The sequence below is a fragment of the Gigantopelta aegis genome, chromosome 12, assembly GCF_016097555.1.
Source record: "Gigantopelta aegis isolate Gae_Host chromosome 12, Gae_host_genome, whole genome shotgun sequence".
Classification (NCBI taxonomy): Eukaryota; Metazoa; Mollusca; class Gastropoda; order Neomphalida; family Peltospiridae; genus Gigantopelta; species Gigantopelta aegis.
Window position 1 is genome coordinate 27,188,574 of NC_054710.1, and position 18,404 is coordinate 27,206,977.

General features: G+C 41.0%; 2 protein-coding genes across 2 annotated transcripts in view; one reads left to right on the plus strand and one right to left on the minus strand.

The window, feature by feature from the left end:
• Window positions 1-3,738, minus strand: part of LOC121386353 (proprotein convertase subtilisin/kexin type 7-like) — a 39,477-nt gene extending 35,739 nt beyond the window's left edge. Inside the window, exon 1 of the mRNA XM_041517233.1 lies at window positions 3,601-3,738. The gene's annotated coding sequence lies outside the window, so the exon portion shown is untranslated. The remainder of the gene's footprint in view (window positions 1-3,600) is intronic.
• Window positions 140-18,404, plus strand: part of LOC121385935 (uncharacterized protein PB18E9.04c-like) — an 18,361-nt gene continuing 96 nt past the window's right edge. Inside the window, exons 1-11 of the mRNA XM_041516730.1 lie at window positions 140-178; window positions 5,251-5,556; window positions 5,593-5,826; window positions 6,253-6,465; window positions 6,728-6,877; window positions 7,879-8,090; window positions 9,039-9,124; window positions 11,701-12,006; window positions 13,290-13,598; window positions 17,565-17,702; window positions 18,373-18,404. The exon at window positions 18,373-18,404 is cut by the window's right edge and continues 96 nt beyond it. Of these exons, the coding sequence (XP_041372664.1) occupies window positions 140-178; window positions 5,251-5,556; window positions 5,593-5,826; window positions 6,253-6,465; window positions 6,728-6,877; window positions 7,879-8,090; window positions 9,039-9,124; window positions 11,701-12,006; window positions 13,290-13,598; window positions 17,565-17,702; window positions 18,373-18,404 (2,025 nt within the window). The remainder of the gene's footprint in view (window positions 179-5,250; window positions 5,557-5,592; window positions 5,827-6,252; window positions 6,466-6,727; window positions 6,878-7,878; window positions 8,091-9,038; window positions 9,125-11,700; window positions 12,007-13,289; window positions 13,599-17,564; window positions 17,703-18,372) is intronic.

Genomic DNA, 18,404 nt, shown 5'->3' on the forward strand with positions numbered 1-18,404 from the left:
AGGAGAATTTTGTTTGCCTGTTGTCGCATCGTAACCAATAATTATTTTATATTTATATCCGCATATTAGTCTGAGTTAATTATGGGTTTTTTGGCAGGCTTTTATTCGGTCTGGCAAAGTTTGCAGTTTACCAGATCAAATGTCCGGCAGAAATTTCAGTCCATTTCGACCCCTGGTTGTAAGTTATACTGGTACTAGTAAGGGGGGGGGGGGGGGGGGGGATGTAGCCCAGTGGTGAAGTGCTTGCTTGATGTGCAGTCAGTCTAGGATCGATCCTGTCTGTGGGCCCATTGGGCTATTTCTCGTTCCAGCCAGTGCACTAAAATAAATTTAATATGTAATTACAATCGTAAAAATTACAGCAAACTCGGGAATGTCCCTTTAAGTTTAAGCAATTTGCATGAAATAAGAACAGATCAGGAAGGAAGGAAATATTTTATTTAACGATGCACTCAACGCATTTTATTTATGGTTATGTGGCGTCGGAAAGAACAGATCAGATGACACCAAGACTTACATAATGACATAACCGTCAACTATTACTGTAATAAACAATAAATATGCTTTGTAATATGATTTTGTTTTAAATGTGGAAATTGTCGGCTTATTGGAATGAACTGGATAAGCCATAATTATCTATTAGAGCTACTGCCTGACAATTGTTATTCAATGTTATGGTAAAACATGAATCCCATTTAATTAGCTTACATTATACAGGAACAAAATCAAAATATATTTAGTAGTTTTAACTCACATTAACGCGAGCGAATGTGCGCATATAAAAATAAGAATGAAATTTTCCATTGCTACAGGGTTTATTCAAAATGTCAGTTAATTGATTGTCGTTGTTTGCTGCATTGTAAGATATTTCCAACTAATAAAATATGTTTACGATTAAACTTACATATTAAATATATTTTCTTGTTTAGAATATCAGTGTCTGTATATTCCATGTGTTTCTGGTCGTTTTAATATTTATAAGAAGCCCAAACTGGATTTTGTCTTTAAATAATTTTGTACGAACGAAAACAAATATTTTAGGAAATAAAATTAAATTTAACCTATTACAAATATTAGAACGATCAGAAACACGTTTAATATACAGCCACTAATATTTTATGCTTTAAAATAAATTTAATATGTAATTACAATCGTAAAAATTATAGCAAACTCGGGAATGTCCCTTTAAGTTTAAGCGATTTGCATGAAATTAGAACAGATCAGGAAGGAAGGAAATATTTTATTTAACGATGCACTCAACACATTTTATTTATGGTTATGTGGCGTCGGAAAGAACAGATCAGATGACACCAAGACTTACATAATGACATAACCGTCAACTATTACTGTAATAAACAATAAATATGCTTTGTAATATGATAACTAAGTACATCGTATATTTTTGTAAAATGTTTGGGTTTGTGCGTGTGTGTGTGGGGAGGGGGGGAGGGGGGTACAGATTTAGTTTTTCTTTGATATTTATTTTCTTAGTAGCCTACTACTGTAGCATTTACAATATCCAAATTAAACGCACACGTGTACGTGCTTCGTCTGTAGCAGGACAACCACTCCCGAGGAAATCCTTTACTGGAGATTTTACCCCCTTGTATCACCACAAAGCTTATTCCATCCCTCTTGCATCACCACAAAGAAGACTGCCACCCCAACTAGTTTATATGCTACAGCAAGCACATGTCTAGCTTTATTCTTGTTCTGCATTATTTTATAAAAAGTTTTACATCAGAGACAATGCAAGTCAAGTTGCAGACTTTGGCTGTTCTACCATTTTATCTTCACCCCTGTATTAAATACAGATTTAATCTGTATAACTGAATGGTAATTTGTAAAGCAACATTTTTTATTCTGGATTTCTTTGTTTTAAAAAATGTTATTGAACTTGGTATGGGTTTAAAACTTAAATGACAAACCACACATGCAAACATATGTGCCTGAATGCAGTTAGAAATGTCACACTCTAGTGTTCTTGCTGGGTGAAAATTAAAGGAGGGCAGCCATGTGGCACCACACCCTTCAAAAAAAAGCAAAAGCAAACAAAAAAAAGCAAAACAAAAAAATGGGGGGTGGGGGTGGGGGGGGGGGGGAGCTTGGCGGTTACCGTGTTGTTGTATGTTGATAGACTTTGTGGAAAGACATACTCCTTATTTTGCCTACAAAAATGTTTATATGAAATACAAGCAGACTCGTCTTTTAATTGAACCGAAGATGTTATCGGTCTGATATTCACGGGCAGTTCTGGTTTTGCTGAACCGATCAGTGTTTTAATATTATTATTATACGAAAAACAAAAAAGACGTTGGTGTGATCCCGTAATGTCAAATACATTTTTTTAATTTCCATCTTCATCGAATGAATCGATCGCTGTGATAAAATATTATCACAAACTGTTTTTGTAAAGGTGGTGTATATATTATTTGGCACCCAATTTAAATGATTTTAATGCTAAACACTACCACTTCCGTTGTTTTTATAAGCAGTGTTATCCCCCCCCCCCCCAATGAAAAGTTTACAATATGTTATAAAGAACTGCTGTATAAACAGAATGACAGAAATGACAGAAAGTAAAAATCATCAGTTACAATGAATTATATCTACAGCGGAGGACAAAATATCAAACGACAGTTAGTGGAAACAAAAGATAGAGTGACCGTTGTGATCACGTGACAAATTGGGCGACAAATAAGTGGGGGGTTTTAATTGGAGATTACCGAATCCATAAAAAATGCTTAAATAAAATATAACTTTTATTATGTGTATTAAACATACAAATGGACAGATGCGACAAAATAGGCTGTTAAAAATACTGTTAGCATTAAATTACGTTACGGTAACTGTCGTAAATGTTTCATCAATTGCTTTTTTGTACACAACGCGGCTCGTTTCCTTTGATGTCCAGTGTGCACACTGATCGTTGTGGTTTTTTTGTGTGGAAAAAAGTGTGCATTTGGAAATAGCGGAGATGGGTGCTGGAAAATAAAGAGGGGCGCAGAAAATAAAGGAGGGCGGAGAACGTGAAAGGAGGGCGACAAAATACAATAGCGGGGTGGGCCGCCCCGCTTAAATGGAGCAGCGAAAACACTGCACTCTTTCCTGTTTACTGGAGGGTGTTTGACTTTTATTTACTAGAATGGATTCGTTTTAAGTCATGCAACAATCTATTTTATTTCACGTATCGTAGCTGAAAAATGTAGAATAGTATTTCCATAAATATGGTATTGGGACGTCGATGGTATATATAATATACCGGTATATTAACTTAGTGACATGGTGTGTGGAAAAACAAGCCCAATTATTATTATTATTATTATTTTATTTCTTTATTATAATTTTTTTTTTTTTTTTTTTTGGGGGGGGGGGGGGGGGGGATTTGTTGTTTAAGATTCCTAAATGAGTGTCTTAACTATTAAATAATATTAATAAAAGTTATTATTAAAAGACCAACCCACTTTTTTTACCCAGTTACCCACGGCCATTAAAACTCAGTCAAAGTTCCACAGTCTAATCATAATGCCATGGATCTTTGTAAATGTTTGTAATGGAATCTGTTTTAAAACATGTAAAGAACTAATAATTAGTAGCTACCACTTCAAACAGGGTGACATAGTCAGCACTTTTACTTCTCAAAACATAAGTCAAAAAATCGATCTTGCAACGTGACAGAGAAAACTTTTAAAGACTTTTTTTTAACTTCCGCATTCCCAAGTCCATTGGAGTTATGTCCCTTGGTTAGTCGAATTCGAGCGTTTTATTTGCGTAACTTATGGACTCTCTGCGTAAACAAGGAACTGATATGACAAATTTATAATGAATAATGTTAAAACATGTATTAAAAGAAATAACTCATTAATGAATAGGGGCGGGATTTAGCTGAGTCGGTTGAGTGATCGCTTGAGGTGCTTGCGTCGCAGGATCGAATCACCTCATTGGATCCATTCAAATGATTGTGTTTTTTTCTCGTTCCAACCAGTGCATCACAACTGGGCTAAGACCGTGGTATGTGCTTTCCTGTCTGTGAGAAAGTGCATACAAAAGATCCCATGCTGCATTAGGAAAGATGTAGCGGGTTTCCTCTAATGACTACGTGTCACAATTGCCAAATGTTGGATATCATTTCATTTCAATTTATTTCCGTGCTTATATCCAATTAATGTTCAAGCACACTGTCCTGGGCACACGCCTCAGCAATCTGGGTTGTCTGTCCAGGACACAGGGTTAGTTGTTAGTTGTGAGTGGTTAGTGAGAGAAAAGAGGGTGTAGTGGTCTTACAGTTACCCACTGAGTAAAACTCGTTCTGGGTGGAAGCCGGTACCGGGCTGTACACACAAGCCTTATACCCGATGGCTTAACCACGACGCCACCGAGGCCGGTCTTTTTTGTGGGATTTTTGTGTGTGATAATGCAGTACACAGAGACCAATGTTAGAATCGTGCGTTCTCTACGTTGGCTGTTCAATTAGTTAGCTTCATAGCTGCGTTATAAAGCAAGATTTAACCTATGCAATTGATAATTTGTAAAGAAACTGTTTTTATTCACACAAAATTGTTTTTCAACCGCAATATAAACTATTATAGGTAAAATCTGAGACAATGGGCTTTTAAAAAGATAAAAAGCGGCCGGCATTTCGAGGCTGAAGTGTGCAGAGAACCTTTACTGAAAGATATATGTGGGTGTTTTTTTTGCTTTTACGCATTTGAAACATAAGCACATTTTGTTTTATTGAAAATAACAATACAAGTGACATGGTACTTTCTTTTAATTATTATTTTTATCACTCAATATACAAAACAATTTACATTGAATTCATACATTTTGATATGACAAATAAAATATGAAATTGGTTTGGATTTTTTTTTTAATGTATAATTTCTTGCCTTGCTGCTATAAAAATAACCAACAACCAATCCCCCAAAATACAAAAAACCAAACAAAAAAACCAACAACAACAAAAAAACCCACACACAAAACCCCCCAAAACCCCAACAGCACCCCCCCCAAAAAAAAACCCCCAACAACAACAAAAAACAAAAACAAAAAACAACCCCCCCCCCCCTAACCGAAACAACAACAACAACACAACACAACAACAAAACAGGAAGAAATAAAACGAAACAGTATAATACACCCGCTCACTACACAAACCCGTAGAAACTGGGGAGGGGGAAGGGGAGAAGGCTGTGCCCCCTCTACTAGAGATTGTGCCCCCTCTACTAGAGACTGTGCCCCCTCCACTAGACACTGTGCCCCCTCCACTGTGCATCCCCACTACAGACTGTGCCCGTCCACTACAGACTGTGCCCGTCCACTACAGACTGTGCCCCCTTCACTACAGACTGTGCCCGTCCACTACAGACTGTGCCCCCTTCACTACAGACTGTGCCCCCTTCACTACAGACTGTGCCCGTCCACTACAGACTGTGCCCCCTTCACTACAGACTGTGCCCGTCCACTACAGACTGTGCCCGTCCACTACAGACTGTGCCCCCTCCACTAGACACTGTGCCCCCTCCACTACAGACTGTGCCCCCTTCACTAGAGACAGTGCATCCCCACTAGAGACTGTGCCTCCTTCACTAGAGACAGTGCATCCCCACTAGAGACTGTGCCCCCTCCACTAGAGGCTGTTCCCCCTTCACTACAGACAGTGCATCCCCACTACAGACTGTGCCCTCTTCACTAGAGACTGTGCCCCCTCAACTAGACACTGTGCCCCCTCCACTACAGACTGTGCCCCCTTCACTAGAGACAGTGCCCCCTTCACTACAGACTGTGCCCCCTTCACTACAGACTGTGCCCCCTCCACTAGAGACAGTGCATCCCCACTAGAGACAGTGCCCCCTTCACTAGAGACAGTGCCCCCTTCACTACAGACAGTGCATCCCCACTAGAGACTGTGCCCCCTTCACTAGAGACAGTGCATCCCCACTAGAGACTGTGCCCCCTTCACTAGAGACAGTGCATCCCCACTAGAGACTGTGCCCCCTTCACTAGAGACAGTGCATCCCCACTAGAGACTGTGCCCCCTTCACTAGAGACAGTGCATCCCCACTAGAGACTGTGCCCCCTTCACTAGAGACAGTGCATCCCCACTAGAGACTGTGCCCCCTTCACTAGAGACAGTGCATCCCCACTAGAGACTGTGCCCCCTTCACTAGAGACAGTGCATCCCCACTAGAGACTGTGCCCCCTTCACTACAGACAGTGCATCCCCACTAGAGACTGTGCCCCCTTCACTAGAGACAGTGCATCCCCACTAGAGACTGTGCCCCCTTCACTACAGACAGTGCATCCCCACTAGAGACTGTGCCCCCTCCACTACAGACTGTGCCCCCTCCACTAGAGACAGTGCCCCCTCCACTACAGACTGTGCCCCCTCCACTAGAGACTGTGCCCCCTCCACTACAGACTGTGCCCCCTCCACTACAGACTGTGCCCCCTCCGCTAGAGACAGTGCATCCCCACTAGAGACTGTGCCCCCTTCACTACAGACAGTGCATCCCCACTAGAGACTGTGCCCCCTTCACTACAGACAGTGCATCCCCACTACAGAATGTGCCCCCTCCACTACAGACTGTGCCCCCTTTACTAGAGACAGTGCATCCCCACTAGAGACTGTGCCCCCTCCACTACAGACTGTGCCCCCTCCAATAGAGACAGTGCATCCCCACTACAGACTGTGCCTCCTTCACTAGAGACTGTGCATCCCCACTAGAGACTGTGCCTCCTTCACTACAGACAGTGCATCCCCACTACAGACTGTGCCTCCTTCACTAGAGACTGTGCATCCCCACTAGAGACTGTGCCCCCTCCACTACAGACTGTACCCCCTCCACTACAGACTGTGCCCCCTTCACTAGAGACAGTGCATCCCCACTAGAGACTGTGCCCCCTCCACTACAGACTGTGCCCCCTCCACTAGAGACAGTGCATCCCCACTACAGACTGTGCCTCCTTCACTAGAGACTGTGCATCCCCACTACAGACTGTGCCTCCTTCACTAGAGACAGTGCATCCCCACTACAGACTGTGCCTCCTTCACTAGAGACAGTGCATCCCCACTACAGACTGTGCCCCCTTCACTAGAGACAGTGCATCCCCACTAGAGACTGTGCCCCCTCCACTACAGACTGTGCCCCCTCCACTAGAGACAGTGCATCCCCACTACAGACTGTGCCTCCTTCACTAGAGACTGTGCATCCCCACTACAGACTGTGCCTCCTTCACTAGAGACAGTGCATCCCCACTACAGACTGTGCCTCCTTCACTAGAGACAGTGCATCCCCACTACAGACTGTGCCTCCTTCACTAGAGACAGTGCATCCCCACTACAGACTGTGCCTCCTTCACTAGAGACAGTGCATCCCCACTACAGACTGTGCCTCCTTCACTAGAGACAGTGCATCCCCACTACAGACTGTGCCTCCTTCACTAGAGACAGTGCATCCCCACTACAGACTGTGCCTCCTTCACTAGAGACAGTGCATCCCCACTACAGACTGTGCCTCCTTCACTAGAGACAGTGCATCCCCACTACAGACTGTGCCTCCTTCACTAGAGACTGTGCCCCCTCCACTAGAGACAGTGCATCCCCACTACAGACTGTGCCTCCTCCACTAGAGACAGTGCATCCCCACTACAGACTGTGCCTCCTTCACTAGAGACAGTGCATCCCCACTACAGACTGTGCCTCCTTCACTAGAGACAGTGCATCCCCACTACAGACTGTGCCTCCTTCACTAGAGACAGTGCATCCCCACTACAGACTGTGCCTCCTTCACTAGAGACAGTGCATCCCCACTACAGACTGTGCCTCCTTCACTAGAGACAGTGCATCCCCACTACAGACTGTGCCTCCTTCACTAGAGACAGTGCATCCCCACTACAGACTGTGCCTCCTTCACTAGAGACAGTGCATCCCCACTACAGACTGTGCCTCCTTCACTAGAGACTGTGCCCCCTCCACTAGAGGCTGTTCCCCCTCCACTAGAGACTGTGCCCCCATTAGAGACTGTGCCCCCTCCACTAGAAGCTGTACCCCCTCTACTAGAGACTGTGCCCTCTCCACTAGACATTGTGCATTCCCACCCCTCCAATTATTGTTCCAAAGACCCTGACCTTGTAATGCCAAGTGTCTGTGCAATTACTCATTCCGGAGCGGATCCAGGGGTTTGTGAAGGGGAAGCATTGGATATTGTAACAGGTGTTTAAAATTTCTATTTAAATATATATATATATATATATATATATATATTTATTTATATATTTGACGTTAGCGAAAATATGTTTTAAAAGTGTTGTAATTGTCAGTATTTATAATGGTGAAGTTTATTTGTAGAATGCAAGGATATGCATTTCAGAAGATCTAGTTTTCACTTTTCCGCCCCTGGTTATATGTTCTTCTTTACGAATAACAGTAAGTACACACTTCCACCACGTAGGCATAGACGAGGAACTTGAATAAACTTTAAAACAATATATACGTGCTGGATGATTCAGTTCACAATCGTAAGCTTTCCATTGTTTGGTAATGACGTTTTGAAGAAACTCTACTTGATATAATTTCATTTCAACTTATTTTCGTGCTTATATCCAATTAAGGTTCAGGAACGCTGTCCTGGGCACACACCTCAACTACCTGGACTGTCTGTCCAGGGCAGTGGGTTAGTTGTTAGTTGGTTAGTCGTTAGTGAAAGCGAAGAGTGTGTGGTGGCCTGACACCTACCCATTGAGTCGTTAAAGCTCGCTCTGGGTGGGAGCCAGTACCGAGCTGCGAACCCAGTACCTATCAGCCTTATGTCCGATGGCTTATCCACTACACCACCGAGGCCGGTAGAAAAAAAAAGGGAAAAAAAAAAAGGAACATATATCTTGGTAACAAGTGTTATTGTTAGCGATTATAAAAGTAGCCTGTGTTGTATTGGTTGTTTCTTTTCTCACCCTCTCGACCAAGGTTTAAAGACGATTTTAAATGTTCTGAGGTGTGGATAAACAAACATTTAATTGTTTCTTTTTCTCATTGCTAGAACAGTCAGACGATTCCAGACGATGGATCTGTATCACGTGACGGTGTGTGTGTACTTCCTCTTGATGTTTGGAGCCTCTGGAGCGGGTAAGGTCATACACCAGCTATTAGACTGGTAGGTGCTGGGTTCGAATCACGGGGGTGGGAGTGGATGCATTTACAAATATCATTTTCTCTCTTTTTGCTAGTTTATTATTTTTAGTATTGGTGTTTACTTACTCGGGGACTTTTTGTGTTTTGTTTGGGAGGGGGAAGGGGTGTTGCTTTACTTTTTGGGGGTGGGGTGGGTGGATGGAGAGGATCCTTTTCCGTCATAATTAGGGTTTTTTCTAGCTGCCTATTAATCAATGCAGTACAGTCTGATTTATCTGCATGTGTGCATGGGGGTGGGGTGGGGGTCGAGAGCGAACATGCCTGCTCATAACGAATACAACGAAACCTTTCTTGCCACAGTACTAGACCGATATTATATATTATTAGGTTGACACGTAACATCGCAATTTGAATTTGAATCTCCAAATTAAGAAAGGACAGCCTAATAATTTAATACATATGCAACAGTTGTCTATATAGTGTATATTGTTCGCCAAGGATTCTCGAGGAAACCACTGTTTACGCCGAGAGACAACACATTTACATTTTTCATTTTCTTGAGTTAATTATGCAAAGATTATATGAGGAATATTATTTATTTATCGATATTTGTTAAAAATACTTGTACATGGGAAAAATAGCGAAATATGACGATGCTGCTGCTGCTGCTGATGATGATAAAAGTGATGTTGACGACGACGACGATGATATTATGATGGTGATGATGATGATGATTACGATGATTATGATGATGATGTTGACGACGACGATGATTATGATGATGATGATGATGATGATGATGATTACGATGATTATGATGATGATAAAGTTGATGATGACGAAGATGATGACGATGAAAATGATGACGTTGATGATGATGATGATGAAGTTGATAATGATAATGATGATGATGATAGACAAGTTGACGATGAAGATGATGATGACGATGACAACGATGATAATAAATATATTGTATTTTTCAGCGGAGGATGTGCTTCTCGGGACAGTGAATACCACAAAGGTCCTTGAGAAGGTATTCGTTTGGACATGCACTGTATCCGGACATGCTATTCCCAACACAGTCTTCTTTAACCGAAGCGGAGAGACCATTTGCAATGCTCGATATTTGAAAGATACCTGCACATTCATTACAAATATACCTAAAGAATACACCTGTGGATGTCAAACTCACAAATCAGATGCGAGAACATATTTCCTTAAAATACACAAGTTGAGTGGGGAGGATTCAACGCAGTGGGCATGTTTTGTCAAAGATTCCAGAAGTCACGTGGTGAATCTTACAATTCTACGTATGTAATGTATTTTATTATGAATAATACAGTTTTCTTTAGCAATCCAATCGGTGAGCCTAGTTTCCATACAATCAATCTCAAACACCACGCCGACTCTCTCTCTCTGTCTCTCTTTCTCTGTCTCTGTCTCCGTCTCTCTTTCTCTTTTTCTGTCTCTGTCTCTCTCTGTCTCTGTCTCTCTCTCTGTCTCTCTCTCTCTCTCTCTCTCTATTTCTCTCTGTCTCTCTCGGTCTCTCTCTCCCCCTCTCTGTCTGTCTGTCTCTGTCTCTGTCTCTCTATGTCTATCTCTCTCCCTCCCTCCCTCCCTCCCCACCTCTCTCTCTCTCTCTCTCTCTCTCTCTCTCTCTCTCTCTCTCTCTCTCTCTCTCTCTCTCTCTCTGCGCGACCATACCCCGCATTTTTGGGGTGTGCGTCGATCCTCGTCGGACGCAGAACTGCTACAGATGATACGGAAACCGGAAATCAGTCTCGGAGGATTATGAAGTTCTTTTTCTCGTCGCAACCAGTGTTCCACCACTAATATACCAAAGGCAATGGTATATGGTGTCCTGTCTGTGGAGATTTAGATACGAACTGCATCTAAAAGATTGTAGCGAGTTTCTATAGGCGCCGGAATTCACAGAAAGTGCAAATCTTTATTTTATTTCCAATCTATACAAGTTCATTCAACATCGAGTCAAACTAAATTATTAAGGGCATACTGTCACAGATTTAAGAACCATATTCCTCAAAATAGATAATAAATGCAAATTACATTAATATTTGGAAACCAAATTTAGCTATCGCATGACCTTAACTGAACCACGATGGAGTGAAAATCCATGTCAACCCTGTTGACAATATTAGTTTTTGAATTATAGACCATTGCCATAATTCAATTATATTTATGAAATATCATTAATAAGTGGAGTAGATGGTTGAATAAAGTACATTTAGGGACAAATCAAATTTATATATTTTTAGGTAATACTTTGTTAGGCTATTTAATAGGCCAATAATCTGTGACAATATGCCTTTAATATTTGCGGTCATAAAAAGGGGGACTACAGAATTTGTAACTAAAATTATTTCGCCATTCATTTGTTAAAGAGATTGTGGGTGTGGGAAATGTTTCGGATGCTTCTATCAGGGAACTGCGTTTAAGCTCGGTTGTCGCGGATACCACTTCTGTCTTCACCAGAGCGCTCTCTCTCTCAAAGGTACAGCAGGGGTTGGGGAGAATGAGAGGACAGACTCTTGATAAAATATTATTTTCAGATGGACCTACACGGGTAACCATTGACAACAAGAGAGCTTTTATTGCAAATGGAACCAGTCGGTACAACTTGACCTGCAAAACAGATTCTGTCACGGGGAACATCACCTTTACATGGAGAAACGAAACAGGCGGGCGAAAGATTCTTAAAAACAGTTCCGTATCATCAGCTAACAATGACGAGCTCTCTGATTGGTTTTCAATCAGTTCGAAGTGGAATCAAAACAGAAATAACATATCCTGTACGGCGAGGAACTCAAAGATTCCAGGAAACCGAGTTTCCAACAGCACCATTCTTGATGTGACACGTGAGTGAAAAACCCAACACTTGTGCAAAAATATATATATGACTGTTAATCAGTCTATCAAATTATGTATTTGAATGCTACACAAGCCAAACTGAATTATAAATACTTGCAGAACAAATACAAAATAAAACATGGACCGTAAATATTATTAACTAAAATTGTTTCGTCATTCAATTGCTGAACAGACCGACGGTGTGGGTAATGTTTGGCATGCTTTCTTCACATAACTGCTTAAGCTCGATTGTCGTGGACACAATCTCTTCCCAATACAGGGAAGGGAAATACGACAATTGAGAACATAAACTTATTATTTTTAGATGGACCTACACGGGTAACCATTGACAACAAGGGCGCATTTATTGTAAATGGGACGACTCGGTACAACTTGACTTGCAAAACAGATTCCGTTACGGGGAACATCGTATTTGTAATATGGAGAAACGAAACGGGCGTGCAAGAAGTTCTAAATATTTCTTCCATAATGTCAGCTGATAGTAACGAACTTTCTTATTGGTTTTCAATCAGTCCGAAGTGAAATCAAAACAGAGATAACATATCCTGTACGGTGATGCATTTAGACATACCAGGAAACCGAGTTTCCAACAGCACCATTCTATATGTGACACGTGAGATAAACACCCAACACTTGTGCAGAAATATACGACTGTTAATCAGTCTATCAAATTATCTCTGTCTGTCTGTCTGTCTATCTATCTACATCTATCTGCCTGTCTGTCCATCAATCTATTTGTCTGTCAGTATATATATATATATATATATATATATATATATATGCATTTAAACTTGGTTGTCGTGGATAAAACCTCTATCTTCACCAGAGTTTACCGGCCTCGGTGGCGTCGTGGTTAGGCCATCGGTCTACAGGCTGGTAGGTACTGGGTTCGGATCCCAGTCGAGGCATGGGATTTTTAATCCAGATACCGACTCCAAATCCTGAGTGAGTGCTCCGCAAGGCTCAATGGGTAGGTGTAAACCACATGCACCGACTAGAGATACATAACTGGTTCAACAAAGGCCATGGTTTGTGCTATCCTGCCTATGGGAAGCGCAAATAAAAGACCCCTTGCTGCCTGTCGTAAAAAGAGTAGCCTATGTGGTGACAGCGGGTTTCCTATTAAAAAAACAGTGTCAGAATGACGTCCAATAGCCGATGATAAGTTAAATAAAACAAACTTTACTTCACCAGAGTGCTCTCTCCAAGATACAGAAGGAGATGGAGAGAATGGGCGAACAGACTCTTGACAAAATCTTATTATTTTCAGATGGACCTACACGGGTAACCATTGACAACAAGGGCGAATTTATTGTAAATGGGACGACTCGGTACAACTTGACCTGCAAAACAGATTCCGTTGCGGGAACCATCGTATTTTTAATATGGAGAAACGAAACGGGCGTGCAAGAAGTTCTAAATAACAGTTCTTTAATATCAGCTGATAGCAACGAACTTTCTTACTGGTTTTCAATCACCCCGAAGTGGAATCAAAACACAGATAACATATCCTGTACGGTGACGAACTTAGACATACCAGGACACCGAGTTTCCAACAGCACCGTTCTATATGTGACACGTGAGTTAAACACCCAACACTTGTGCAGACATATACGACTGTTAATCAGTCTATCAAATTATCTAATTATCTGTCTGTCTGTCTGTCTACCTATCTATCTGTCTGTCTACATCTATCTGCCTGCCTGTCAACCTGTCTGTCTGTCAGTATGTATGTATATATATATATATATATATATATATATATATATATATATATATTAAACTTGGTTGTAATGGATAAAACCTCTATCTTCACCAGAGTATGTGTATGCCTCGGTGGCGTCGTGGTTAGGCCATCGGTCTACAGGCTGGTAGGTACTGGGTTCGGTCCCAGTCGAGGCATGGGATTTGTAATCCAGTGTACCGACTCCAAATCCTGAGTGAGTGCTCCGCAAGGCTCAATGGGTAGGTGTAAACCACATATGAGATACATGTGTCAACAAAGGCCATGGTTTGTGTATCTGCCTGTGTGTATGTGTATGTGTGTGTATGTGTGTATGTATATTGTGTGTGTGTGTGTATATTGTATGTGTGTGTATGTGTGTGTGTATGTGTGTGTGTGTATATATATATGTGTGTGTGTATGTGTGTGTGTGGTGTGTGTGGTGTGTGTATGTGTGTGTATGTGTGTGTGTGTATCAGTATAATTCTTTCATAGGCAATTAGGGACAGGATCTATCTCAGTCGATGAGTTTTGTGATCGAATCTCATCGGTGGACTCATTCGCCGATTAGATTTTGTCCTTCTCATCCCGTATAACAAAAGGCTGTGGTATGTCGTGTCTTGCTGTCTGTTGGAAAATGTATATAAAATGTACCTTGCCCCAAGTGGAACAATATAGCGGGTTTACTCTAAAACTATATGTCACAACTACCAAATGTAACACCTAATTGCAATAAACGATGATTAATAAAGTACGATGAGTCCTAGTATTTATGTTAAACACACTATATTTTACTGCCAATTAGTGCTGTGTACTTGCATGCTATATCAAGCTAAACTAAATTATAAATACTTGCAGTTACAAATAAAAAATAAAAAAGGACCGTAGATTTTATTAATTAAAATTGTTTCGTCATTCAATTGCTGAACAGGTGTGTGTGGGATGTAGAGTACCGAATTGTAATAATATATATTTTTTTAAATAATGAATTAAATTGCCGATTCCAGCCTACTCTAACATGATCTCTGGGCTCAATTAAAACCCCCCAAATTAATAGTTTTGACATATATTTTCATAAATTTGTTGATCAGTGGACTTTTCAGATATATTGCATTTCCATTAAAGTGCCGTTTTGCAATAAACTGTCTTTTTTAAACAGAAAACGACTTTCTGTCATCAGGGCCGTAGCTAGCGTGGGAGAGGGCAACTGGCAGAACAAAATCCGGAAATAAATTATAGAAACTTAAAGAAAATTCTTTTCTTAACCGTTTAAAGAGTTTTAGACTTAACTAATCAGTTGCCAAATCTCCCCCCTCCCCCCCCCCCCCCCCCCCCCCCCCAACAAAAAATCCTAGCTACTGGGTCAGTAGATCTAACAGCATTGCGTGGACTCGCATGTCCAGGTGACATTTCATCTATAAATAACAATTTAAATATCGACCAATAACACTTCGCCATTTATAGCGTTATTCGGGAGCATACAAATTCAAAAAATATCGGGCGAGACTATTTATGCAATAGGCGAACTTGTTGGTTTATTTCAACATTGAAAACAACAGGGGGAAAAGTGCAGTAATAAACTCTGGATTGTATACTAGCATAAACAGATTTTATGGCTATACCATCACGGGTTTTTTCCCCATCTTGATGATGATAACTTGTTTAACGTGCCCATATACCACTAGGGTTTCGAACACGCCCATCCCGAGTCCGACCTCCGATAAGATCGGTGACCTGACTCGGGATGGGGGGGGGGGGGGGGGGGGGGGGGGGGGGGGGTAGAAGTTGAAAATGGGCAGAATTTTGAAAATAGCAATTAGTAAAAAAGTTAATAGAATAAATTTAAAAAAAAAAGAATAAAAAAGAATTGACTGCTCGGCCGAATAATATTTATATAATTTGGAGCATTTTAGAAGGACGGTCCAAAATTAAATAAGAAAAAGAAGAGAGGATCGGACTATTTAATAATAATTAAAAAAAAGAAGTCATTTCGACATAATCTTTTGAACGCAGATCTAAAAGTTTAAAGTCCGATCGATATGTTCACGTGAGTGGCCTCGTTAAGGCCGTTTGGGTGCACAGCTTATAGGGACGAGATGGGTTGCATCCCGTCAAGAAAACCCCTAGATTGACAGTCGATAGACGTTGAAGGTGTAGTGCTGTGCTGAAATACAGATCTTGAGAAGCCGGATCCGTCTGAACGAGAGAGAGTATCAGACTAGGGTATAGTCCAGTCGTCATGGGTTGGTATAGTGGTGCGGACGGGCCCGACTCCGGAGGATACGAAATGGTATCACTATAAAGCAAATAAAGTCTAGAAAAAGAGTAGTAGGGGCCGACCCCGCTTCCTATTTCTTCTTAGAGTGGGGCGGTCAATCTTCCAGTGCTGCTAGGACAGGCTCGGACATGTAGAGACTAAACGCGAACAACCGTGGCGTTCTGCAGAATGGCCGTCATACGAGTCACAAAAAAAACAAGTCAACATAGTTAGACGGAGAAATGACGTGGAGGCGAGGAATCTCGCTAAAAAAGAATCCAACCTGGTGGTGCAGACTGTCGAAACGAGAAGCGTTCCAGCGTTCTATCAGTTCCAATGGCCGCATACATCCCAGTAGAAAACTTCATTTCGCTGACAAAAACAACAAAATGAAGGATCCCCAAGTCGAGCACATGAAAGCACGTGCAGTGTGCACCAGCGAAACAAACACGTCTTACCGCGTGGAGCTCCAGACTGGGAATGCCCCATCTTGAAACGAATTTTATATAAAATTTTATATTGTATTTAGTTTCCGGCATACTTCGTAATGCATCCGAGTCATTTCGTATACCCTCGGCATAATCCCGAATGTTTTCAAAATTATTTTCAAATCACTGGCATGATTTTGCAAGTAAGATTTTGATTGGTCGAACGAAAGGTCAACTGGACATGAGCTCCAACGGACTGCTGTTAGATCCACATGTAATAGTGGAGCTAATTTTAATTAGATTGGCTACGACCCTACTTACCATCTCAAAATCGCTGAATTTGTTTAACTTTTATTAATAATAGCATAAACAAAATAGTTTAGTTTATTGCAAAACGACACGCAAATGCATTTTTCAAAGTGTCTTTTCGCAATAAAGTGCCGAATTGCAAAAATGTTTGTTTTTAATTTCCGATTCCAACCTACTCTAACATGATCTCTAGGCTCAACCGGATACCCTCAAACCAAATTTGGAATATCATTTCATAAATTTGTTGACTTGTCGGATCTATAGTGTAGAATCTTAATAGTGTATTATTCTCCCATTTACAAAAAAAAAACAACCACAAAACTATGATGGATTTTCCTACTTGTCCTTTCAAACACCTACTATTCTAAGTTTAAATTGTGCAAAGGTTTACATACACAAACATTAATTACCCTTTGTAGTTTTATAAGGAGCGGAACATAGTCCACTGGTAAGGCGCTCACTTGATGCGCGGTCGGTTTGGGATCGATCCCCGTCGGTGGTCCCATTGAGCTATTTCTCGTTCCAGCCAGTGCACCACGACTGATCTATCAAAAGCCGTGGTATGTGTTATCCTGTCTGTAAGATGGTAAAATGTAGCGGGTTTCCACTCTAAGACAGTATGTAAAAATGAACAAATGTTTGACATCCAATAGCTGATGATTAATAAATCAACGTGCGTTAGTGGTGTCTTTGAACAAAACAAATTTCTTTGTCGTTTTAAATAGCTATAAATATGCATTAACCTCAAAAAGCTACAACTGAGGTGCACATTAACATTCAGTATTCAAATTCATGATATTTTTTTTTTTTTTTTTTTTTTTTTTACAGAAGCTATCGATGGTTCCACGTCTGACTCAGCACTAGTACCAGCTGTTTCAGGTGTCACAGTAGTTGTCATTCTCGTGGTCATCATTGTCGTGGTCATCGTCATAGTCAGAAAGAGGAGGAATTCAACAACAAACAAACGTAGGATAAATAAGTTTTTATCGCTCACAATTTACGTCACACACACACACACACACACACACACACACACACACACACACACACACACACACACACACAAATGTTTTAGCAACAAAACGTAATGTATGCGATGTTTTAAATTGTGATTTAAAATATAACAACCTTTTATTTTCTTCCCCCTTCTAGTAACTAAATATATTTAACCATACATTATTGGAATTTTAGTAATTAATAATTTCTTTATTTATTAAATTTTAATAAAACTGTGCATCTTTTATGTTATACCAATACATTTATTGGTTCTGGGTTCGGATCCCAGTCGAGGCATGGGATTTTTAATCCAGATACCGACTCCAAACCCTGAGTGAGTGCTCCGCAAGGCTCAATGAGTAGGTGTAAACCACTTGCAACGACCAGTGATACATAACTGGTTCAACAAAGGCCATGGTTTGTGCTATCCTGCCTGTGGGAGGCGCAAATAAAAGATCCCTTGCTGCTAATCGGAAAGAGTAGCCCATGTAGTGGCGACAGCGGGTTTCCTCTCAAAATCTGTGTGGTCCTTAACCATATGTCTGACGCCATATAACCGTAAATAAAATGTGTTGACTACGTCGTTAAATAAAACATTTCTTTCTTTTTTTCTGTGTACATTATCTTTATATGATTTCAGATGAACATCCGGCTGTCGAATATGTGAACACT